This window comes from Simochromis diagramma, unplaced genomic scaffold, assembly GCF_900408965.1.
Source record: "Simochromis diagramma unplaced genomic scaffold, fSimDia1.1 OVJJ01000426.1, whole genome shotgun sequence".
Taxonomy (NCBI): Eukaryota; Metazoa; Chordata; class Actinopteri; order Cichliformes; family Cichlidae; genus Simochromis; species Simochromis diagramma.
The window spans coordinates 776,303-801,700 of record NW_024387170.1 but is presented as its reverse complement, the minus strand read 5'-3'; the positions used below and the strand labels follow the sequence as shown (position 1 = coordinate 801,700).

Sequence of the window (25,398 nt, the reverse complement as noted above, 5' to 3'; positions counted from 1 at the left end):
AAGCTACAGTTTTCAATATCTTGATGTCTTTAGGATGAATTGGAACCCCTTTTATTCCTAGACATTTCCTGGCTTTGCATCCTCTGTCTAATGAAGAAATAATGGCAACTTTGCACTTGTCTTACCTGGTGCTGCATGAGACTGGTGGATGTGGTGTGAGGAAATACACAAAGTTGGTCAGACTTTAAGGAAAAAAATCTGTGCTGCCTTCTTCTCTGAGGACTATGAGGAAGAACTGGTGGAAAGAGTGAGGAAAAGGGCTTTTCCATATATGTACCATTCATTATGCCTAACATGGAGACCAGATATTGATGAACCGTCAATATTCAAATGCTTCCGAAAAGCATTAATCCTGGTATGGCAAGTCACCTTTCTGGCATAGTAACACCAGTGAATGAGCTGGTTAGGTTGGGACAACAGCTGGAAAAGGATCAAACAAACCAGGCTAAATATGGTCTTAGAAACAAAACAAGTTGTCAGACATAAAAACAAAGAGAAGGTAAACTCAGCAGCTGGCCCCATATTTGTGTCCCATTCATAATCAGTGTAAGAAAGAAAACCTCCCAGTTCTTCCAATTCTCAGTGATTCACCGACCATATGTCCCTCACATAACACCCTGACTGACTTACCACATTTGGATTTTAATGTGACATCTCATTCTTTGGTCCAAGGATAGATGTTCCACAACTCTGTAACTGTTAGACACTTGGGACCTAGAAAACTAGGACTGGAAAAGCTGTAGTGGATACTGGTTCAACATGTGCTCTACTCAGTGAACCTGTGTGGAACACTACTAAGACTCTGGGTGACAAACTAATACCATGGAATGGAAAGCCTTTATATTTGGCTGATGAACAACCTAGAAAGCCCTTGGGTTTGACCAGATAAAATATTGTTTCCTCTTGGCTGATACGATTGCTTTCTTCTTGGCAGAAGCTCCTTTCACCACTACACTCCCCCCTTAAAATACCTGCAAGTGAAGATTTGGACTTAGTTCAGAGGGTCATTCAGGCATGTCATCTTTAGGAATATAGAAGCCACAGTTAGAAAATCTTTTGCTCAGTAATTTGGATGTTGGCACTTCAAAAGTTGATACATACATGATTACTGAAGCATGACAAATACCTAACCAATCTGATATCCATCTGACAGAAACGTATTGGGTTGCCCTGACTAAGCTAAAGGTGATGAAGGAGCTCATTAAGGACATGTTACGGGATGATGTCATTGAGGCCATTATCCCTGAAAGACTGACTCACCAAGTCACTGGTGTTGGGTCACCCAGACTTCAATGCACCATTTGTGGTGTATACAGACGCCAGGGAGGGTGGCTTGGGGCCATCCTAGTGCAGAGAAGAGACCTTGGGGATGAGAAAGTCCTGGCCTTTGCCAGCTGTAGCCTGAATCCATTGGAAAGGAATTATCCAGTCACAGAGTTAGAATGTTTGACTGTGGTGTGGGTTGTGGAAAAGTGCAGGATTGACTCACTTGAAGGTCACTTATTTACAGTGGTAACCGATCATGCCTCTCTGTTGTGGGTGTTAACAACCACCAAGCCTAGCACCCGACTCATCCAGTGGGCACTTCGGCTTCAAGATTTCACACTCATTATAGAATATAGGAATGTCAAATAAAAAACTCTGCCTAAATCTCTCTCTCAACAGATGTTCAAGAATCTGTGCCAGAAGGTGCACACCCATATATGCCCTCCAAAGACCTACCTATCACGATTGAGGCAGTATGAGAGGCACAGCAGAAAGATACAGAACGCCAGACCCTGTGCCAAAAATCATAGAAACAGGAAAACACAATATCAGTCCTACTACATCATTCAAAATCATGGAGGACCTAATTTACCGTGTTGTCAAACTACCTTACAAGACCCCATACCAACTGTAGTTATTGGAATATTTCCACCATCATCCCCTCTCTTGGCATCTGGGAAGACACAAAACATACAGACAACTGCAGAACTATTGGCCAAAACTAAGCAGGGACGTTCAGGAACATGTGAAGAACTGTCATGTTATCCAAATGTATAGACCTGAAACTGACAGGTAGCCTACAACAAACTGTAGCCCAACAGCTATGGGAAATGATAGGAGTGGATGTGATGGGTCCATTCCCTAGGAACATCAACCAAAATGTATATCTGCTGGTCTGTGTTGACTATTTCTCACAGTGGGTGGAATTGTTCCTTCTAAGAAAAGCCACAGCAGATTCTGGTGAGAGAGATATGACTCACTGGGCCTGCCTGATTACATTCTGTCCAAGCGTGGAACTCAGTTTGTTTCCTCAGTCTTCCAGACCGTCACAAACCTGGAAAGTGGGCCACAAATTAATGTCTGTGTGTCATTCTCAGATCAACCTCACCGAAAGAGTCAATCGTACTTTAAAAACCATAAACCCCTCCGACATTGGAACCAGACATAAACAGCGTTAGGAATATATTCCATGGTTCCAGGTTGTTCTAAATCAGATGTCCAGAAATCCACCGGGGTTTCCTCTGCAGAGCTGAACCTTCAACGCCCTCTAAGAGGCCCCTTGGATCTGCTGTTACAACTTCAGGATGTTACACCAGGCAAATGCCAAGATCTCACAGCTGGAAGATCTGTGTGACCTTGTCTCAAAAAACTGAACTCTGCACATCGCTGACTAAAACGTAACTATGTCAAAGGCGGGTTTGATATGGACTACCAAGAACAAGACAGAGTTTGGGTATGAGCTCATCCCCTCTCCAAAGCAACAAAGTTTTTCACTGCCAAGCTGGCTCCCAAATGGCAAAGACCATACCAGGTGGTGCAAGAGGTTGGTCCAGTTAACTGCCATGAATTAACCATGGCATGAATTATAAAATAATTATAAAACATCCATTGAAAATGTAAAAAGGAGATTATTACATAATCTGTATATTTATAAATATGAATCAAAATACTTTGTTAATCCTTTACAAAGACTTTCTAATGATACAGTGTATCTAAACAGCTCCTAAATAACTTGTTTTTACATGCAATTTTTAATGCAATTTAATGCAATAATGCAATTTTTAGGAAGTATACAAATTATGTCATTAAAAATCAAAGATATTAGCTCATTAAGCAAAACTAAGCCATTTTAAGGATGAGCAATTCTGAATAAATTAAGCACCAACTAATATGTTGTTAATTCCTAATAGTTTTCACTTATTATAAAATGTTACCAGGCTCTGGGCTTATTGGTGCTCCTTGTTAATGGGTGATTCTTCTTAAATTTACTTTTTAAATAATGTTGTGATACTAGTAGGGTTTAAAAGGGTGAGGGTTGGGGCTTGGAGGGTGAATGACTGTTTCAAAATCATTCATTTATGTCAAGTAATTAAATATTACCCTTTTCTCTACAAGATAACTATAATAATATTATTATTTTTTAAGATAATTTTCTGCTGTGTGTGTTTATGTGTTAATAGCACATTGTTACACTGTCTTGCAATATAACCAGAAAATATTGTTGTGTTTTAAAACTATATGCTTTGTTTTACTTTCTGTACAAATTAGTGTAATGCTGAACAGATATCAATTAATAACTAATATTTGTGTGGCTTTGCTTGGATACAGACAGTAGGATTTTTATAATTGAGGTCTTCATCTTTTAATTGGTTGTGAAAATAATATCCCATTTTGCTGGCACACATTTCCGCTAGAGCGGCAGTATATCACAAATACATGCATTGCCAATTAAAAACTATTTGTTATACTTGAGAATGATCAATTAAGTTGTTCCAACCACAAATAATATTCCAAAACAGGCAGGCTGCACTGCCTATATTGTCTGAATTTGATCCAGATTTTTGACTGGATTCAAGCAAAATGGAAATTATTGAAAATGAGGAATATCTAAACCTGCAAATCTGCCAACCATCGATCAGGGCCTGAATATCTGTATATTATCTATAGATATATTCATCCATATTGTACATATAAATGGCCCACCCTGTAGATAGGATATGATGTACAAAGTGCTTTTACTGAGTCCAGCGTGCCAAGTTTTTAATCCTGAGTAAATAATAAGGACGGCTTGAAACGACTGTCTGAGGGCTGAATGTTTAGCTCACTGAGGTAAGTTTGCACTTGTTGTGGCAAACTGAGGAACAGGATCTGCAGCATTTCCCTTCAGGATTTCAACAACAACACATCCTGTATCTGACGCTTGGGTGACATTTTCAGCTCCATTTGAATGTCCTCCAAACGTGAATATGACTGTGGTGAGTGTGACCCACTATTTTTCTGCCACAGCATCTCATACACTGTGTTGTGCTAGCAGTCCCTCATTGTGCGTGAAGCATCCCAAACTTGTAAGCTTAAAGTGGGAATGCTTTCCTAACATTCAGAGATGAACTTACACACCTGCTTGTTCTTCTCTGGGACAGCTTGCTCAGAGATGAAGTGCCGGTTTGGCAGAAGGTAGCGAGGCTCCAAATGCTTCATTAAGTGTTGAAAACTAACATTTTCCACAAAAGAAAGGTCATCAAGGACAACAAATTCAACAATTTTCTCCATTATCATCTTTGCTTTGTTGCTTTCTGGAGGGAGTTTCTCATGCCTCTGAATGTTTTCCCAATGATACAGTACACTTTTCTTCTTAGCACTGGAGGCCTGGATAAATTCTGTGTGCTCCTTACTATGGTATGTCTGTAAGTGTTTAATCATGTTCCCAACACTGCTACCACCTAGCAAAACACTTTCCTTGCATACGTTACATTTGGCAGTCTTGCTTTTTTCATTAAGAACTCCACACCGCTGACGTGACCGCCGACAGGTCTCACACAAGACAACCGCTATGTCACGTGACACATACTGCTCTGACGTGCTGAGGCGGTGACCTGGGTTAGGCCACGTTTTATGATTATTATTGGATCTGGGTACATTTTTATTTCTCCACGATATCCGATCCAGTAATTTAGGTCAGGATCAGACCGATTACTGATACTGCCTATCAAATCCCTAGTAAGTGTGTTTTTGTAACACGTTAACTGAACAGTGATCAGGGTGAGGAGGCATTGATGAAAGTTCCCAGGAAGTGGAAGAACTCCACTGTATTGGGATCCAGGGTCACGGGTTTTAACCTGAAGTTCACTATAATCTCCACTGTTCTAACAGCATTGAGCTCCAGGTTGCTGTCACTGCACCCAATCACGAGGCTGTCAGTCTCGCTCCTATAGGCAAGCTCATTTCCACCCGAAATGAGCCCGATGAGGGTGGTGTCATCTGCCAACCTCAGAGATTTGATGGAGCAGTGTCGGGAGGTGCAGCTGTGGTTGGACAAGGAGAAGAGAAGAAAGTACACAGACCTGAGGGGAAAGTCCAGACATACAGTACCTGCACAGACTCACATGCAATGATCCACCTGCAGGTGAGAGCAGGCACATCCAGGTGAGAGTGTGTGTCCTGCAGAACAGCAGCAAACCAAAGCCCCTTTTCTATTAATACTTGGAACAACTCGGCACAGCTCGCTATGGTTTTAGGGTTTTCCATGAGGTCATAGTACCTGCTCGGCTGTAGTTCTAAGCAATCCGAGCAGGTACTGAAATGAACCATAAGATTACCCTAACCTTAAAGCTGCCATAACCCTACTGAAAACTGACACTGGGGAAACAGTGCACAAAGGTAATGATTTGTCCAAATGAGGTTTCCTCTTTCAAGAATATCCACAGTTTCTAACCACATCTCAGTGTTTTCTACTAAAAGAGCTGCCACACCATCATTACTGATAGTACAGACTCTTGGTTCAGATATATATGTTCACTCAACACCCCTCATTCAATGTAAATGCCAGTTCTGTACCCTACAGTGACAAATTACATTTCCCTGTCAACTGTCACACCACCTTCTGCTCTGGGTTGTACCAACATTAGTTCACACGGGTTGGGATCTTCTGTTTTAATTATGTTAAAGGAGGGGGAATGACATTAGGCTACATCTAATTAACAGCATGTGTATTAGTAGCAGGGCACCATCAGAACTGTATCTAAATTAATTAGGTTTTGATTTAAGAAATTAATATTCAAATTAAGCATTGGGAAATGGAAATGATCCTTGACGTTGTTCCAGCTGTGAGGCTGGTTCTCCAATGTTTTAGCTGGATCGTACCACTTTATGGATGCTCGTGGGGTGATTTACTGAAGTGAGAAGAGAAGTAGCTGAAATATTTGAAAGGAGCCCGTTTTCTTCTATATAATAATAATAATAATAATACATTTTATTTAAGAAAGCGCCTTTCAAAACACTCAAGGACACTGTACACAAGCAGTAACAACAACAAACATAACAATTTACAAAATAATAAGGATAAAATAAATTAAAGTAGCATGATGGAAAAAAATTATGTGGAATAGGCTAATGTGAACAGGTGAGTTTTGAGTCTGGACTTAAAAAGAGGGAGGGAAGTGATGTTTCTTATCTCAGGAGGAAGGGATGATGGGGGGCAGAGCAGCAGAAAGCCCTGCGCCCCACGGTGGCTAGGCGGTGGGAAGGGACGGAAAGAGAAAGAGGAGGAGGATCTGAGACACGGAGAAGGAACGGTGATCTGAACCAGGTCAGAGAGGTATGAAGGCGAGAGATGATGGATAGCCTTGAACGTGTACAAAAGTATCTTGAAATTGATGTGGTATTTAACCGGAAGCCAGTGAAGCTGCAGAGCAGGAGTGATGTGGTGCATAGAAGGAGTCCTGGTGATGATACGAGCAGCAGAGTTCTGGACACATTGAAGCTGATGGACAGATTTTTGACTGAGACCAAAAAGAAGAGAGTTGCAGTAATCGATCCGGGACGTGACCGGGCTATGAACAAGAATGGCAGTGGCATGTGGGGAGAGAAAAGGACGGCGACGATTAATGTTACGGAGTTGGAAATATGCAGACCGAGAGACGTTACTGATGTGTGGGTTAAAAGATAGAAAATTGGAAGAGAACCATGAATTTAGTTCAGCTAAACAGAGGGTGAGGGAGGACGGGGGGAGAGCAGAATCAGGTTTAGTGGACAGATAAAGCTGGGTGTCATCGGCATAACAGTGAAACTGAATATTGTATTTACAAAACACGTGTCCAAGATGAAGAAGGTAGATAATGAAAAGAAGAGGCCCCAGGACAGATCCATGGGGCACGCCTGCGACCAGAGGAAAGGGCTGAGAAGTGAAGGATTTAAGTAGAATAAACTGAGTGCGATCAGACAAGTATGATTTAAACCAGGCTGGTGGAGTATGGGAGAGACCGATGGAGGCTAGCCTACTGAGGAGAACTGAGTGAGAGATAGAATGAAAAGCAGCAGTCAGATCGAGGAGAATAAGAATGGAGAGTAAACCAGAGTCAGCTGCCACGAGAAGGATCATTGGGTATTTTTATTAGCGCAGTTTCAGTGCTGTGGGACGGACGAAAACCAGACTGGAACTGTTCATACAGATTATTATGAGTTAAGTATGAGTGGAGTTGTGTGGCAGCTGTCTTTTCAAGAAGTTTTGATAGAAATGGTAAATTGGAGATAGGACAGAAATTATCAAAATTATTGGGATTTTTTCAGTATTAGTGTGATTACCAGAACTTTGAAGGGAACAGCAACAGATCCAGTGGTAAGTGAGGAGTAGATGATAGCAGGAATGAGGGGAAGCAGAGAGGGTAGACAGGCTTTGACCCAAACTGTAGGAATGGGGTCTCGCTGACAGGTAGAAGATTTCGACTTACAGATGAGATCTGAGATGTCAGTGACAGAGGGAAGCTGGAAAACAGGAAAACTGTGTAATGGGAGAGGAATTACAGAAGGAGAACTACAGGCAACTTCAGACGGCAGGACTTGGTGTATTTTGTGTATTTACTCAGAGAATAATAACATTAGAGAATCGCAAAAGGAAGATGAGTAACAGTGAGCAGGGAGAGGATCTAAAAGAAGAGTTAAACAGTGAAAACAGCATCTTAGGGGAATCTTCGTTCGAACAAATAATGGTCGAGTAGTATGCAGATTTAGTTTGACTGATACATCCCTGATTGTTAAACATGTTTTGCATTATTATTATTATTTCTATTGTTTCTGAGTTGCCTCCATTCCTTGAAAAGAGAAACTTTGTGGAAATATGTTTCTTACAAACATGTGAGTCAAGTTAAATTCATGTAGTGGTGCTTGAAAACCCGCATAAGGAGACGGGCACAGAACATACGTCGACGTGAGATTTCCTCTTTAGTGTTTCTTTGTGATGTGATCGATTTCATAAACAATAGTTTTAACAGGCAAGCGTACACGAAGCGTGGATCAAGATTTGATTACAGCAATTCAAAAGCTTCCACTCCTGCTTCTTCATTTAAGCTTAGTGTACTAAACATGCAAATGGTCACATCCGATGTTGAACTAAAGTCATTCCTTTCAGATTTCCTTGTTTGTGTTCATTAATACTAGCTAATTAGCACTCACAAGATAGCTATCATAACTTGTCAAAACAATGAAATTGTGTGAAAAGCAGCAAGAAAGCCTGTGATTAGATGGTTTCTTATTTTTCATAGCAAAGCACAGTTTCTGCAGACTGCATCGGCAATCAGAGTCTCTCATGCTGGAGACAATCAGTCACAACAGAGCAGCACAAACCCATAATCTGATCTGCTGTGTAGGAACATGACTGGGTCTAAGGGGTGTCAAATACTGACACACTCTACCAGTGCTGTAAGGCAATACATGCTAAACATTCGTTTAAAGGAAACACCCGAACCCTTGATCATGTGGTTACGCTATGAGGATTTATTATTTCTGTTATTACAGCATTATGCCACGTACGGTCAGGTGAATGCTCTGCAGCAGACAAGGAGGGAAGGATGCTAACTACATCTTGCTTTCTCCACCTCTCTTCTAACTGGCTGCTGGTCCCTGTGCAACGATTAGATGCCTCCTAAGGGGAAGATGAGTTAGCAGATGCAAACTCTCTCTAATGAGCTAAGCTCTTCCCCTCTCTACCTCCGCCAAATACCCCTGTCCCTCTTTCCCTCTGAGAGCCCAGGGGTGGTTGGGTGGTCTCTGGAGGGGGTCCACAGCACATCTGTTCTCGTACTCACGCCACAGCCCCACCCTTCTGTAATCAATGCATTTGTGTACTTGATGATGAAAGGCAAATTCAGCCTCTAACCACAACCACTGTCCATGATATCTGTTTTGTCTATTACTCATGGAGGTCCATCCATGTAAGTACTGATGAATGCTGAATATTTGCTCTTACCTTATTTCTTAAATATCTATTATTATTCATGCATCTCAATAAAAATAGCTGCATGAGGTCAAATGCTGAAAACTGGCACAAGGCACAAAAGGCCACCTGTCTCCAAGCAGCTCCTCCCTTTCTATTCCCGAGACAATCTTTCCTCCTCTAATTGGGGCAAATTTCTGTTTACATAATGAACTTCAGGGTCAGTGATGACAAGCAGCATCTTGGGAGGGGTGGGTGGGGTGAAGAAAGGTGTATGCTATGGTGACTTGTGGCTAAACAAAGCACGCTACCTCACGGCATCAAATTCCCAGAAACCTTTCGGACGACACGTGTTTCAGCGTGGGTTGGGAGATGGAGAGTCGTGGCGGGTGTAAGTGGTGCTTGTCCTTCCACCCTTGGGGAAGAAATATGGCTCAAGACCAAAGTTTAGGCCCGTGTAATTAGTCCAGTGAAGGCTGTAATAACAAATAAACACAGGAGAGGTGTGGAGAGCTCTCCTGGGTGGTAACGGTGTAGCAGATCGAATGGTAAACTGCTTCTAGTGTTCATCAAGTCCTCCTGACGCCGTGAGTCAGAGACACCCAGAACAGCAACTCCAGGCCTCACCTGGGGATTTAGCTTCCAATCCATCTGCTCATTTCTCCTTCTTTATTCAGTAAATCACACATCAGTCATAAAACCTTTGAATTAGTGTAAACGTGCTATATATATACAAGAGCTGGAGTAAGGTGCAGCTACATTACATGAAGGACCAGTCTGTCTTTACTACCTGTTTATAAGACAGAGAAATAGGGAATCATTTTCAAAATCTTTTCCCTTCAGGCAACTTTGATTATTAATCCTCCGAGGTACACAAGCCCTAACCATGTGCTTATACGATATTGTTCTGACAATCCAGAAACTAACTTTGTTTGAAATGAATAAACTTGATTACATCTGAAACCATTTATATTTTTTTAGATATAGGTTTTATTTCAGCCGCGTGCTAAACAAAACTAGTTTAAAAACCTGAAGATGTTACATTCAGTTCAAATTTCTTACTTCTTTTTCATTCCATACAAAACTGAATGAAGTCCCAAAGGAAAACACAGTGAAACTAACTCCAAGGCAAATGCTGTGTAACATGTGATCTTCAGCCACTACTTAGCAGGTGAAGCTCGTTCCCAGAGACAAACATGTGTCCAAGCTGCCATCATCTCACAACAACATGCATGAAGTCTCATTTGGTGCACCGAGCTAATATAAAAGGACAAAATAGTACTTTTCTATGTATTTTAACCTGAACTAAAAAAATTCAATACCATTGGCATTTAATTATTTTATGCTTTAACTTCATCCTACTCGTTTTGCTGAACATGTAACAGTTGTGTGGTACTTTATGTTGATATACTTCAGAAAACTTTGGAAAGAGCAGATGAATGCATGCAAATGTCTTTATGCAGAGAGTTTATTTTCTGTCATGTGTGGGACATTTATTACCGTAATCAATAATCGGATTTTTTAAAATAATGACAGAGATGTGGCTTATTTGATCTACAGTATGGGTGCTTTCTCTACAAGACATATTTATGTTTCTATATGCCAGCATGCCAGTCAAGTGCAGTAACCCATAATCTTTGTGTCCTGCAAAACTACTGTCTATTCACCATTTAATACAAAAAAATGAATATGATGAAACTACACCACAGTGTTGTAGCTGGCTTTCAGCTAGTCTCTGGTAAGACAGGTTTTATTCATATAAATAAATAATTGAATAAAAAATCCGGTGTTGTCTTGTTCTGATCCAGAGTTAGTGTCAGATTCTCCTCATCACCCTTCTATATGGATGGTATATAACATGGAGCTGTGCCTAAAACGCAGCCTCGTCCCCGAGGACTTCCCCGGTCACCTGGTGGATGGGCTTGGCCTACATTACACACCGAGTGTTTGCGGCGTGTGTGTATTGCAGTAAACAAATAGAGAAAGTAGACTTGTGTTGTGATGTTCATTAACACCACGTTTTAAAAACAAAAGGCCTGACGTGGTAATGTGCTGATAAATGACCACTGAGAGCTGCATCCTGCTGGTTTCCTTTCAGCTGTTGGGCCGCACGGTGTCGATATGGTCGGCAAGCATCGCTTCCTATAAAAGGGCAACTGCTTACCAGTCAGACGTCCATCAAGGCTGCGCCCCAGTGGGCCAGCATGAGGCCGTAATCCCTGGAAGTGCTCCTATGGTTCTTGCCCTACCTCCCTTATTGCCTCCATCCTTTCCTCTACAGCTCCCTTCCCTCCATGCTGTTGTTTTCCTCCTCTTCTCCCCAGGTAGGGGGTGTTTGGACCACGCAGCGTGACCTGGCTGCCAAGGGAGGGATCCAGGGAGGGGCTCCGGGGCCACAGGTGAGGCCTGAGCTCAATCTACCTCCCTCTATCCGGCTTCTCCCTCCACCTCCCCTGGGTGCCAACTTCACCAAAGCCCCTCCTCCCTCTGTGCCCAGCAGGCCAATCAAGCCATATCTGTATGGCATGCAACCTGGGGACCAGGAGGACAGAGTAAGGGAGGCGGGTGATCATGGAGCAGGCAGGTCGAGGCCCCATGTGAACCTCCTGTCCCTCTGAAACCCTCCCAGGATCTGTGTCGCCATCACCACCATGTTTAATTATCTCGCTCATCTTCATTAATTCATGGGACTTCTTTATTCCCTGCAGGCTGGAGATGGAGAGGGAGGAGGGAAGAGAGGGGCTGGATAAAGAAGTTGAGGGAGAGACACCACTAACAACAACAACAATGACATCAGGTATAACAAAACAACAACCTTTGCCGCAGGAGCTTAGTGCTGGTGACCCTGGCTTCCCTCAGGGAACTCTTCGAGGACTTCCCAGACAGCAGGCTTTTTGCCAGTTTGAGCCAACAGGGCTCTGGGGTCAGTTTGGACAAAATCAGGCTCCCTAAGCTCTGGAGACAGAGCTCCCAAAGACTGGCTAAAATACACCTCTGAGACGAAATGCTAAACAGGCTCTATTGATTTGTGGCGCTGAAGGCCATTCCCTGGACAAAGTGACCATAATGACATTAGAGATTAGATGCTCAGATACTGTTCACGAGGGACGTAGAGCGAAGGGTAATAAATGCCTATTTCATGGTCCAAGGGATCTGCTCTGTCAGTGTGTGTGTGTTTAAAGCCTGGAGTTACCCAATCTGTCCATTAGATATCTTTACATGCATATATAAATATGTAAAACAATTCAAAACTGATCTGTGATCTCCCGGCTGTCTCCTCCATGAGTCTGTAAAAGCCCTGAAATCAAATCTACATGTAGCAGTACGAACGCTGCACATGCACAAAGCTCCGAGGTCTGCATGTCGCCTTATTGTCAATGTGCTGCAGGAGCACTTTCATTTTGCACAGTCTCTGTCAGAAGGAAACAGCGTGATAGAAACCTAGCTTGTGAATGATGTACTGATATCATATGAGTGTGCAGTGAGATCCCTGACGTCCAGATCAAAAAAACATTTGGCCAAAGTTTAGCCCAAGCTCCAAGACTTCACTAAACAATGTGGTGATGTAAAGTAAAATTGTATTTATATAGCACCTTTCAAGATAAAATCACAAAGTGCTTTACAGAGGCAGGAAACAGACATTCAAATCTTAAACAAAACAAAATCAACCAAAAGCGAGTTTAAACAGATACGTTTTTAACTGCTTTTTAAAAGACGTAACTGAGTCCACAGATCTCAAACTCAAAGGGAGCGAGTTCCAGAGTCTGGGAGCCGCTGATACAAACGCTCTCTCACCTTCTGTTTTTCACCTTGTATGCTGCACAACCAGCAACCCCTGGTCACAAGACCTCAGGGACCTGCTGGGGTGATAAGAAAGAAGAAGATCACTTAAGTAAGTTGGAGCTACACCGTGCAGGGCCCTATAAGTCATGATTATGATCTTAAAATGGACCCTGAACTTGACAGGGAGCCAATGCAGCTGAATCAGCAGGGGCGTGGCATGGGAGTGTTTGTGATGCTTTGTCAGAAGCCTGGCAGCAGCATTCTGAACACCCTGCAGTCGTTCCAGGGAGGCGTTGCTTAAGCAAGTAAACAAGGAATTACAATAGTCTAAGCGAGATGAAACAAAAGCATGAATAATCATTTCCAATTTGGAACGTGACACAAAGGGACTCAGCTTAGCGATATTTCTTAAATGATAAAAACAAGAGCGAACCAAAGATGTAACGTGTGTCCAGCGTCAGAGCTGGATCAAGTGTAACACCAAGGTTCCTAATGGAGGATTTAATATAAGAAGCAAGAGGGCCTAGATTTTTAACCACGAGGGGAACAAATTTCTCAGGAGCAAAGACAATGACTTCTGTTTTATCAGCATTTAGTTGAAGGTAATTACCAGCCATCCAATCTCTAACGGAATCTAAGCAGGACTGCAGGATTTGGAGCTTAGAAACATAAAACAGGCCCATCAATATTATTACCACTACTGCCAATGCATGAAGGCACAGAGTCTAAACCAATCAGGTTCAACAGGTAACATACCACAAAAGAGGACGTAATCATCACGGGGACTTTTTCACCGTTCAGTATAAAACACGTCGTTATACATGATGAAGCAAATCTGTCAGAACAAATGGAAATCAGCAGGTGACTCAGATGTGAGTGATGACGAGCCAAAAGCATGTTTAAACTGGATAAACAGCAAACTGAGTCCATGATACAGTGAAGAAAAGCTGAGTTAGTTCACTGAGAGTCTGTGGCCTGAGGGTAGAACTACAATTACTATATTCAAGTCCTTCATATTCGGCTCGTGTTCTTATACATCCAATGTATGCAGTTCTTTAATTCATTCTTAATGTCACAAAAATGTCAGATTTTGTTTGCCAAGTGTGGCTAAAATTAGCAGGCGTCTTTCCTCACATGGTGGTCAGTTTATATTTCTCCCAGTTCAGAAGAGTCACACCAGCAGCTGCCATCTTCACATCCCAACCTTGTGCAGGTGTAAAATCCTGCAGCTCTTTGAGAGGTTCAAATGCTGTAGCTAATGCTGGGTAACAACAAGCCCTCACAGACTTAACAGTTAATTGCATTTATGATATTAATAAAACATGAACTGTTAGTTTAACTGACTATACAGAATGTTCCTGTTGCTGCTTAACGAGGGCAAACATGTCGTGTTCATGACTTGTTTTTGAATTCAGAAAGAGACAATCACATGAGACAAATGATCAGCATGTTCTTTTTTATTCCTGCATCCAAACAACAAAAAAACAATAAATCCAAACTACCAGTACACTGTAACATTGGGAGTAATGAACTTCAGCATCCCTCACTTAAAAAGAAAATTGCAGTTCCTGGATCTTTCCATATGATCATCAGTTTATCCTGCAACAATCCTGTGTTTTAAGAGGCACACACATCATAGGTGAGAGGAGGTTTGAGTGATCCATCTGAGCTCCAGCAGGGCTGGGGTTGGGCCTCAGCAGCTAGCGGTGAAGCCCAGGTCCCACAGAGCAGAAAGTTAATACTGTGACAGATGTGTTGCCTCTGTGCTGCCTCCTGGACATGCATCCTGTTTTCCTCTAATCTCTGCCATCATACTCCTCTTCCTGCCCTTCCTCATTCTCTACACACTTTTCCTCATATTCAAGCAGTTTCTCTGGCAGCTGCAGATTTCAAGTCTTTGTCTCAGATGTCCACTGAACATATTAATCCTTCAGGTAAATTTGCTACAGTAGCCACATATTTGGAATTCAATTAATTGGCTTCTTAAAAACACGGTGCAGTAAACGCTGCAATAATTTATGCACCTTTATAAATAAAGGGATTAGTAACATTTCAGGAATTGTGTTTTCATCTTTTTAGATGCTGATTACATTTCATTAGTTCAGCATGCAACATGAACATAAAATATATATAATGTACTGAGTGAATAAAACTCCCGGTGTATCTTGAATTCAATTAATATTAATAACATTAGTTCATTACATACATTTCAAAACACCCAAGGATGCTTTAGGATAAATGAGGAAAAAACAAGTGAAAATAGAAAAACAGGTTAAAATTAGACGATGCAGCTTTTAAACAGATGGATCAATATTCCTTATTTACTAGTGAATATTGATTTAAATGTCTGTGGTCACAAATTTTCCCTATTATTACACTCATTTAGGTTTACATCATGGTTTTTGATGAATTACTAATTACTAATTATTAAATCATTATCTAATTTAATAATTCATTATTTATTGCTACTTCATCTAAAACGTTGTTTCCTTGGATGCCAGGTCGACAGAGCAGGGAGAACATGCAGACTCCACAGAGAGTGGATGTGAACACAGGAAACAGCCTGAACCACTAAACCAAACGTGCTGTTGTTGTTGTTGGCATCTCTTTAAAAAACACAAAAACAAACATCCACCATAAACAAAGTTAAAGATGAATCTGACTTTTAGCACTGCATTCCTTCTTTGTCCAAATGTTATGTAGAAGAGGGAATAATGTCACTAACATGACCTCTTCTGGTCAGTGTGGAGTGGAAATCGTAATCAGCAGTGAACGCATCCTGTTTGTCTTACGTACAGGAATCATTTGTGCTGTTTTCCTTCCACACTCATCACTATCTCAGCTTCCTTTTAGCACCCCTTTTCTTCAATTTCATGTCCCCTCTGCTGACTGACACACTCCTACTCCTCATCCCCCTTTTCTGCTGTCTTGGACATCCGCTCTTCCGTAGTGGCGTCTCGGCAGGACACTGATGTGCAATAAGCTTTTCTGAAAGGTCCCAGGAGTTCAGCACCAGCACAGCTACTTTCTCCCTCACTTTCTGTTTCCCTTTGTCTTTTTGCTGGCCTACTGCAAACCCCCACCCCACCCTTTTCCATTCACATCACATGAGTCTTGGAGATTGACAGCCTCCCCAAAGAGTGAGAGCTGGAACAGATGGAATATGAATGGCTCATTCATGTATGAAAAAGGTGCCTCGCTGAAGGAAGTGGTGTAGGGGGACCCTCAATTGCAAGTTAAGTATGACTAAATCCCATTGTCACCCCAGCACCACCCAACACATCCACTGCCTTTCCAGTCCCGCACACACACACTTTCACTTTAACAACAAAGGGAATGTGGGCATTGACAGGACGCAATGACGAATAACAGCATTTGTACCATATTTCACTTGAAATAATCCAGGCTGTGTTTTCTTAATTGGACTGGTATTTATGTAGCATGTTTCTAGTATTGCTGACCTCTAAATGTGCTTTACATACAATTATGATGCATACACACCGATGGATGGTCGACGTGGACATTTGATTTCCACGTCTTTTCCATAAGCTCTGTAGTCGGTGGATGGGACCGCCAACATTCAACAACCTGCCCTGTGTTTTGACAAGTGTCGCTGACATTAGTCAATACCCAATAACCTTTGTGGTCGTTGTATTGTTTGACTGTGAATGTGCAGACGGATGAGGTTAAACTGGATTTTGAGGATGCAGTTAGAAATTGAAACCTTCCAGCTGTCCAGTCAGCCTGACCATTAATACTTTAAATAGCATTCCTTCCTTCCTCCTTCCTGCATCCTAACAGACATTTGAATGAAATTTTGTGTGAACTGGCAAATATGTACTTGCATTAGCACCACAAATGTGCTTGATGAGGTGACACTAACTTGACTTTCGACCACCAAATTCAGTTAAACCCTGAGTCCAACTAAACTTTGTGCACTAAGTGCGATTACATCCAGTGCAGTCTCGGGGTGCTGGACTTGGGGTGAAACCCTCCATGCATGGTAAGGAGCTTTCTTGTCTTTATGTCAGTGGCTTCTATCTCCTCCTTTGGCCAGCCTATTACCCCAGCAGGGTACCTGATCACGGGCAGGGTGTAGGTGTTGATGGCCCGGATCTTGTTCTTACTGTTCAGCTGACTCCTCAGGACTTGCCTGACCCTCTGCAGGTACTTGGTGGTTGGTACTCTAGTGTTGCACGCCACATCCCCACTGTGGCCCTGATGAAGGCTCTTAGGGACAATTCCCATTCTTAAAAATGAAGCCATTCCCAAGCAGATGCTTTCCATGTGATATTGCACAGTCAATCAAATCTGATGATAATGTTCTGTGTTCATAATTCCATCAGTTCCATCCATGTGGCTCCCATCTTATTCAATTCAGTTCAAAGAATTGTAAAAGAATATTATTTGTATAGTGAAATTAATATCTAATGGATTATGGAAAATTATGAGAAAATGATTGAGGAATTTTTTAAAGCAGTCCTTTAGGGAAAAAAGTAATAAAACACAATGAAAACACTTCACTACACATAAAACTGTATTATTGGAAAATTGCAGCAAAAATTTGTGGCACAACTTGACCTGCTTCCAAGGTGCGTGGAGAGAATGAAAACATCACAATGCAGGAACTCCAGCAGCACTTACAGGGAAGAGGAACAACTTTATTGACTGACCAACACGTTTCGGCTTGTGGCCTTCATCAGGGTACGTAGAAATAAATAGATAGATAAACATATGAGAATAATTGAGCATTGAAGCCAATAAATTAAACCAAAAAGGAGGTAATATTAATTTTATCTGGAAAAAAAGAGAAGCATTTTGGATATCATGTTTCTGCACCCAGAGATATGAATAAGGATTTTCTATCAATGAGTTTTTGTGAACTGTACCTTTTTTATGTTTTTATTCTTTTTCACCACTTACTTTGCTCTCTCAATTATTCTCGCATGGGTAATGCTTATTTATTTATTTCTAATTATTTTATCAGCAAAATTAGGAGTAGCATTCTAGACATCATTCCCTTTAAGCCTTATTGGAAAATTGTACATAAAATATCAAAAGTAAAAATAGTTATTTTACAGAAAAATGTTCCTCATCAGTGTTTAGTTGATTCAGTTTCTGGTTAAATTTATTTGTTAATATTTTATATTGTCTTTAATGTTCATTGTCATGTTCTATTAATCATATGTTTGTAGGTGCTCTCCTGTGAGCACTCTTTAAAACAAAACAAATAAAAAACAGTTATTCATGAGCCCAGAAACACAGGCCTGCATCCTGATTTTTTTAAAAGCGATGTTAAAATATAATATAATATAAATATAAATTAGCCGAAAGGCTTGAGCAGGGTGTGACATGATTAACTGTCAATATCTTAAAGAGGGATGAAAATATTAATGTAAAGTGAAGATGGAGTGTTCTTTTTTTTTTTTTTTTTTTTTTGCTTTGTTCCATTTTTATTTGTTTTAGTACAACAGTTCAAGTCAACTAGTCACTGTATCTATTGAGATGCCAAAGTGTGTATTGCTCTTCTGCATTCCATGTGTAGAACCCTAATCAGTAATGTTCAAGATGACATCCATCTCCATATCTGGCATGTTAATTCACAGCTATACAGCAAGAAGTCATGTGCTTTGAGGACAACCCCGTGTTTTTACAAAAGCAAAGAATCTGCAGCAGCACGAAACATGATTTGCAGGAGCAAACAAGCAGAATCTGGGTAGCAAAGCTGCACTAAACACTTGTATGTATAACAGCCGATGCCAAAAATCAAACCTTGTGCTACTTTGAGATTTTTTTTTTTTTTTAAATTTAACTTTTCTTTTTTTAAATACACAGTAAGTGCCGAGAACAGGTGTGGTTCACAGGGACATTTTCAAAACGCACTATGAAATCTGTAGGAATAAAGACCTATGCATAGAAACATGCTTCCTCAAAAAGGGTATGTTACACACTGCTAATTTTCAAAAAGGGCAGAAGCTGCACTGACAAGCTACATAATCAGATGAATTAGACAAGAGGGGGAGGGCAGGATGATCCACATGTAAAACCAGCGCAAATACACTTAGCAGAAGAATTGATATCTTCACAAAGTGAAACTTGTATTTACTTCAAAAAGGTGGGCAGTGAACACAACAAAAATACTGACTGAACAAAAAATAAATCAATCTTTGGATACGTAAAAAACCCTATACAATCCCCCGTTTGTAACCTTCAGTCTTCCGAAGTGCCTTCTTCCGAGTTGGGGTCTTTGGTCTCCTTGTTCTTTCGCACCTCTTCCAACTTCTTGTCCTTCTCTTTGAATTTCTCATTCATCGCTGCCATAATTGCTGTGCGGTTCTTTTTGTTAGCCTCCATCTTCTAGTTGAGCTTCTCCTCTGCCATCTTGCTGAAGTTGTTGTTCTCTTCCATGGCTTTCTGTTGCACTTCTTTTTCATGCTCACGCTTCTCAGCTAAGTGCTTCAGAACCTCAGCTTCATGGTTCTTGCGTCTCTCCTCTGCAGCATCCAGCTTCCTCTGAATCTCCTCCAGTGAGACATCCTTCTTCTTGGGAGGAGACAGTGGAAAGTCACCCTTGGCATCAGGGGCAGGAGTAGCCAGGATGACCTCAAAAGCCTGACCGGAAGCCCGCTTGTCGAGCTCCTTAACCTGGATATCTTCAGCGGATGCGATCTTCAGAGACTGCTTCAGGTCAATTTAACTTCAACAACCTCCGGATGCTGTGCTCTGCTCTCACAGAATTTACCGTGAGCCCTCTCAGATGGAGTGTTCAAAAAACAGCTTGGTAAATGTTTTCATTCAGACTAATAGATGCTAATCTGAAAGTGCTGGGCGTGGCTCTACAGTCGTCATCGCCACCCCAAATAAGATAAAACAAGTCTACAGGGGGGTCGAGTGTGGTCACAATATGCAGTTAGTCTAATTAGTAATCCATACTAATGGTAAGACATCCAGAATGTATGAGTGTATTATTTAAAATCATATTATTGTCTATGAAAATAAACATTTTACTCTATTGTGTGCACAGTTGTAAATATGCAGGCCAGCGTGTGACAGATAATTGCAGTGCAGTAATCAGTTTGTGTAGCCTGATGGCCTGTGGATAAAAACTGTTTTCTTCAGCCTGGTTGTTTTTTCTTTCACACTCCTGTAGGACCTGCCAGACAGCAGGAGTGTGAACAGTGCGTGCTGTGGGTGGGTGCGGTCCTTGATGATGTGTGCCTTCGCTATCATGCGGGCAGTTTAAGTGTCCTGTAGCCAGTGTTGGGGGGTAACGGAATACATGTACCGCTGTTACGTATTTAAAATACAAAATATGAGTAACTGTATTCCGTTACAGTTACCGTTTAAAAAGGTGGTATTTAGAATACAGTTACTTTGTTGAAATAAATGAATTACACGGCGGTACTTCCCTGTTTCATATTGTGGCGGGTCAGGACTTTTGTTTGACAGCTACGTTCTGTTGTTCCAGGCGGCAGCGTTACGGTTGCCATGGTTACAGGGTGACGCTCTCTCTCTCTGCGTGTTTCCTGGGTGAGAGAGTGCCTTTTTGTTGTTATTGTTGTTGTGCTAAGCTAATAGGCAGAATGTTACAGCTCTAAAAAGTGTAGCCTGATGGGCAGTGTAGTCTGTGCTGCAGGGAGAACTGCCATACTCGTTATGTGGCTGTGAGGGAGGGAGGGAGAAAAAGGAAAAGTACGAGTTGTCATCGTGCAGAAACGGGAGCTGGAAGCATGTAAATACAGTGGGGCAAAAAAGTATTTAGTCAGCCACCGATTGTGCAAGTTCCCCCACCTAAAATGATGACAGAGGTCAGTAATTTGCACCAGAGGTACACTTCAACTGTGAGAGACAGAATGTGAAAAAAAAAATCCATGAATTCACATGGTAGGATTTGTAAAGAATTTATTCGTAAATCAGGATGGAAAATAAGTATTTGGTCAATAACAAAAATACAACTCAATACTTTGTAACATAACCTTTGTTGGCAATAACAGAGGTCAAACGTTTACTATAGGTCTTTACCAGGTTTGCACACACAGTAGCTGGTATTTTGGCCCATTCCTCCATGCAGATCTTCTCGAGAGCAGTGATGTTTTGGGGCTGTCGCCGAGCAACACGGACTTTCAACTCCCGCCACAGATTTTCTATGGGGTTGAGGTCTGGAGACTGGCTAGGCCACTCCAGGACTTTCAAATGCTTCTTACGGAGCCACTCCTTTGTTGGTGGTGTGTTTTGGATCATTGTCATGTTGGAAGACCCAGCCTCGTTTCATCTTCAAAGTTCTCACTGATGGAAGGAGGTTTTGGCTCAAAATCTCACGATACATGGCCCCATTCATTCTGTCCTTAACACGGATCAGTCGTCCTGTCCCCTTGGCAGAAAAACAGCATGATGTTTCCACCCCCATGCTTCACAGTAAGTATGGTGTTCTTGGGATGCAACTCAGTATTCTTCTTCCTCCAAACACGACGAGTTGAGTTTATACCAAAAAGTTCTACTTTGGTTTCATCTGACCACATGACATTCTCCCAATCCTCTGCTGTATCATCCATGTGCTCTCTGGCAAACTTCAGACGGGCCTGGACATGCACTGGCTTCAGCAGCGAACACGTCTGGCACTGCGGGATTTGATTCCCTGCCGTTGTAGTGTGTTACTGATGGTGACCTTTGTTACTTTGGTCCCAGCTCTCTGCAGGTCATTCACCAAGTCCCCCCGTGTGGTTCTGGGATCTTTGCTCACCGTTCTCATGATCATTTTGACCCCACGGGATGAGATCTTGCGTGGAGCCCCAGATCGAGGGAGATTATCAGTGGTCTTGTATGTCTTCCATTTCCTGATGATTGCTCCCACAGTTGATTTTTTCACACCAAGCTGCTTGCCTATTGTAGATTCACTCTTCCCAGTCTGGTGCAGGTCTGCAATACTTTTCCTGGTGTCCTTCGAAAGCTCTTTGGTCTTGGCCATGGCGGAGTTTGGAGTCTGACTGTTTGAGGCTGTGGACAGGTGTCTTTTATACAGATGATGAGTTCAAACAGGTGCCATTCATACAGGTAACGAGTGGGGGACAGACAAGCTTCTTACAGAAGACGTTACAGGTCTGTGAGAGCCAGAGATTTTCCTTGTTTGAGGTGACCAAATACTTATTTTCCACCCTGATTTACGAATAAATTCTTTACAAATCCTACCATGTGAATTCATGGATTTTTTTTTCACATTCTGTCTCTCACAGTTGAAGTGTACCTCTGGTGCAAATTACTGACCTCTGTCATCATTTTAAGTGGGGGAACTTGCACAATCGGTGGCTGACTAAATACTTTTTTGCCCCACTGTATAATAATAACCACTGCAGCCAAGAAGAGAGCCTGACGAGCCCAGCTGTAAGTAAGCTATTAAGACTCAACTGTACGCTGTGTTCCTGTTTTCCTCTGAAACAATAAGTTCCGTTGGAGCAGCCTTTCAACGCCTCTCTCTGTCTCTCGCTAACAAAGTTGACCCAGACAACAAAGTAAAGCTAGTTTTCGGCTACGAGCCCGACACGAACCCAACGTATTAGTCAGAGGTCCCTTTACTACGGTTCGGAGCCGCGGCCCTTTAGTAATAGTAATAAATCAAAGCAATAGTACATTCACATAGTTATAAAAAGCATGATAATATATTAAGTAATCCAAAGTGTTCAGAATACGTTACTCTCATCAAGTAACGCGAGCGCTTGTGGACAGCTGGTCTGTCTGCTTGAGCTTGGTGGTTTTTTGGGTTGCTGGCTGGAGTTGGTAGAATCCAACGTTCCCCTGACCTGTTCATCTATCACATGTGCTCAGTGTGAACCTGCTCTTACCTGTGAACAGCTCAGGACATCAGTGGTAGACCTGCCAATTCTAATGCCAATTGCAAGTCTGCCTCTGCAAGGGAAGTGAGTCCAGGACACACCAGAGAACATTGGCCCCTCAGGCTACCCTCATGAAGTCAGTTTCTGGTTGTTTGGGGACAAATATTCACACCAGTGGCCTGCTGGAGGTCATTTTCTAGGGTTCTGGCAGTGCTCATCCTGTTCCTCGTGGGTAAAGGACCAGATATGAGTCCTGCTGATGGGTCAAGGACCTTCGGGAGCCCTGTCCAGCTCTCCTAGAGTAAAAGTCTGTTTCTGGAATCTCTTCAGTGCTCTTGAGATTGTTGTGGGAGACACAGCAAAGCTTCTGGCAGTGCCATGTATTGATGTGCCATCCTGGAGAAGATGGACTACCTGTGAAACCTCTGTAGAGTCCAAGTACTATACTACTGTATATACTATACTATCTCATCTTGGTGACCTGTGGTGCTGTCTTGATTATTTCAAACTTGTGCACCCAACTTTTGTTTTCTGAAGTCTTTAAAAGTGTATGCTGTAAAATCATTCGACTCTGGAATAAAATATGAAAAAACATAAATTCATCTGGTTTGATGTTGTTTCCCTCTTTTCCAGGAGAGCTGGGCCATAACAAGCACTTTAAATTTACCTAAGGTAAGGAAAGGAAAACACAGAGTTAGGTTCATAGATTGTTGGACAAAGACACACGCTTTGTCGTTTCACCTCTGTACACCATCACAGTGGATGTGAACTCAAACAATCAAAATATGAAATGTGACAGACTTGGTCATTAAAGAATATCCAATTTCTTTGCCTTAACAAACTCTTGGGTTCCCATTTTTGGGTTGCCCTGGATGATCACTTCTGGAAAACTGTGCTAAATCTGAGCAGTGAGTATATTCAATTCAATTCAATTTTATTTATATAGCGCCAAATCACAACAGCAGTCGCCTCTAGGTGCTTTATATTGTGCAGTAGATCCTAGAATAATAGACACAGAGAAAAACCCAACAATCATATGACCCCCTATGAGCAGCACTTTGGCGACAGTGGGAAGGAAAAACTCCCTTTTAACAGGAAGAAACCTCCAGCAGAACCAGGCTCAGGGAGGGGCGGGGCCATCTGCTGTGATTGGTTGGGGTGAGAGAAGGAAGACAGGATAAAGACATGCTGTGGAAGAGAGACAGAGGTTAATAACAGATATGATTCAGTGCAGAGAGGTCTGTTAACACATAGTGAGTGAGAAAGGTGACTGGAAAGGAAAAACTCAATGCATCACGGGAATCCCCAGCAGCCTACATCTATTGCAGCATAACTAAGGGAGGATTCAGGGTCACCTGGTCCAGCCCTAACTATATGCTTTAGCAAAAAGGAAAGTTTGAAGCCTAATCTTAAAAGTAGAGATAGTGTCTGTCTCCCGAATCCAAACTGGAAGCTGGTTCCACAGAAGAGGGGCCTGAAAACTGAAGGCTCTGCCTCCCATTCTACTTTTAAATACTCTAGGAACAACAAGTAGGCCTGCAGAGCGAGAGCGAAGTGCTCTAATAGGGTGATATGGTACTACAAGGTCATTAAGATAAGATGGGGCCTGATTATTTAAGACCTTGTATGTGAGGAGCAGGATTTTGAATTCTGGATTTAATAGGAAGCCAATGAAGGGAAGCCAAAACAGGAGAAATCTGCTCTCTCTTTCTAGTCCCTGTCAGGACTCTTGCTGCAGCATTTTGGATTAGCTGAAGGCTTTTCAGCGAGTTTTTAGGACTTCCTGATAATAATGAATTACAGTCGTCCAGCCTGGAAGTAATAAATGCATGAACTAGTTTTTCAGCGTCACTCTGAGACAGGATATTTCTAACTTTAGAGATGTTGCACAAATGGAAGAAAGCAGTCTTACATATTTGTTTAATATGTGCATTGAAGGACATGTCCTGGTCAAAAATGACTCCAAGGTTCCTCACAGCGTTACTGGAGGCCAAGGTAATGCCATCCAGAGGAAGAATCTGGTTAGATACCATATTTCTAAGATTTTCAGGGCCGAGTACAATAACCTCAGTTTGATCTGAATTAAGAAGCAGAAAGTTAGCGGCCATCCAGGTCTTTATGTCTTTAAGACATTCCTGCAGTTTAACTCATTGGTGTGTGTTATCTGGCTTCATGGACAGATAGAGCTGGGTGTCATCTGCATAGTAGTGTAAATGTATGCTATGTCTTCTAATGATGCTGCCTAAGGGAAGCATGTATAATGTAAACAGAATTGGTCCTAGCACTGAACCCTGTGGAACTCCATAATTGACCTCAGTGTGTGAAGAGGACTCTCCATTTACATGCACAAACTGGAGTCTATTAGATAGATATGATACAAACCACTGCAGCACAGTACCTGTAATACCTACAGCATGTTCTAATCGCTCTAATAGGATATTATGATCGACAGTATCGAACGCTGCACTGAGGTCTAGCAGGACAAGCACAGAGATGAGTCCACTGTCAGAGGCCATAAGAAGATCATTTGTAACCTTCACTAAAGCTGTTTCTGTGCTGTGATGAGCTCTGAAACCTGACTGGTAACTGAAATAA

The 25,398-nt window shown here is 41.9% G+C and overlaps 1 protein-coding gene across 1 annotated transcript; it reads right to left on the bottom strand.

Annotated features, from left to right (window-relative positions):
- Nucleotides 1–18,441: 18,441 nt before the first annotated feature.
- LOC120744615 (stathmin-like) lies at nucleotides 18,442–19,669 on the bottom strand (the record flags this gene model as incomplete). Its single annotated transcript, XM_040049116.1, is given in 1 exon segment — nucleotides 18,442–19,669. A coding segment is annotated over 1 exon segment (483 nt), but the record flags the coding sequence as incomplete, so codon positions are not given.
- Nucleotides 19,670–25,398: the final 5,729 nt, after the last annotated feature.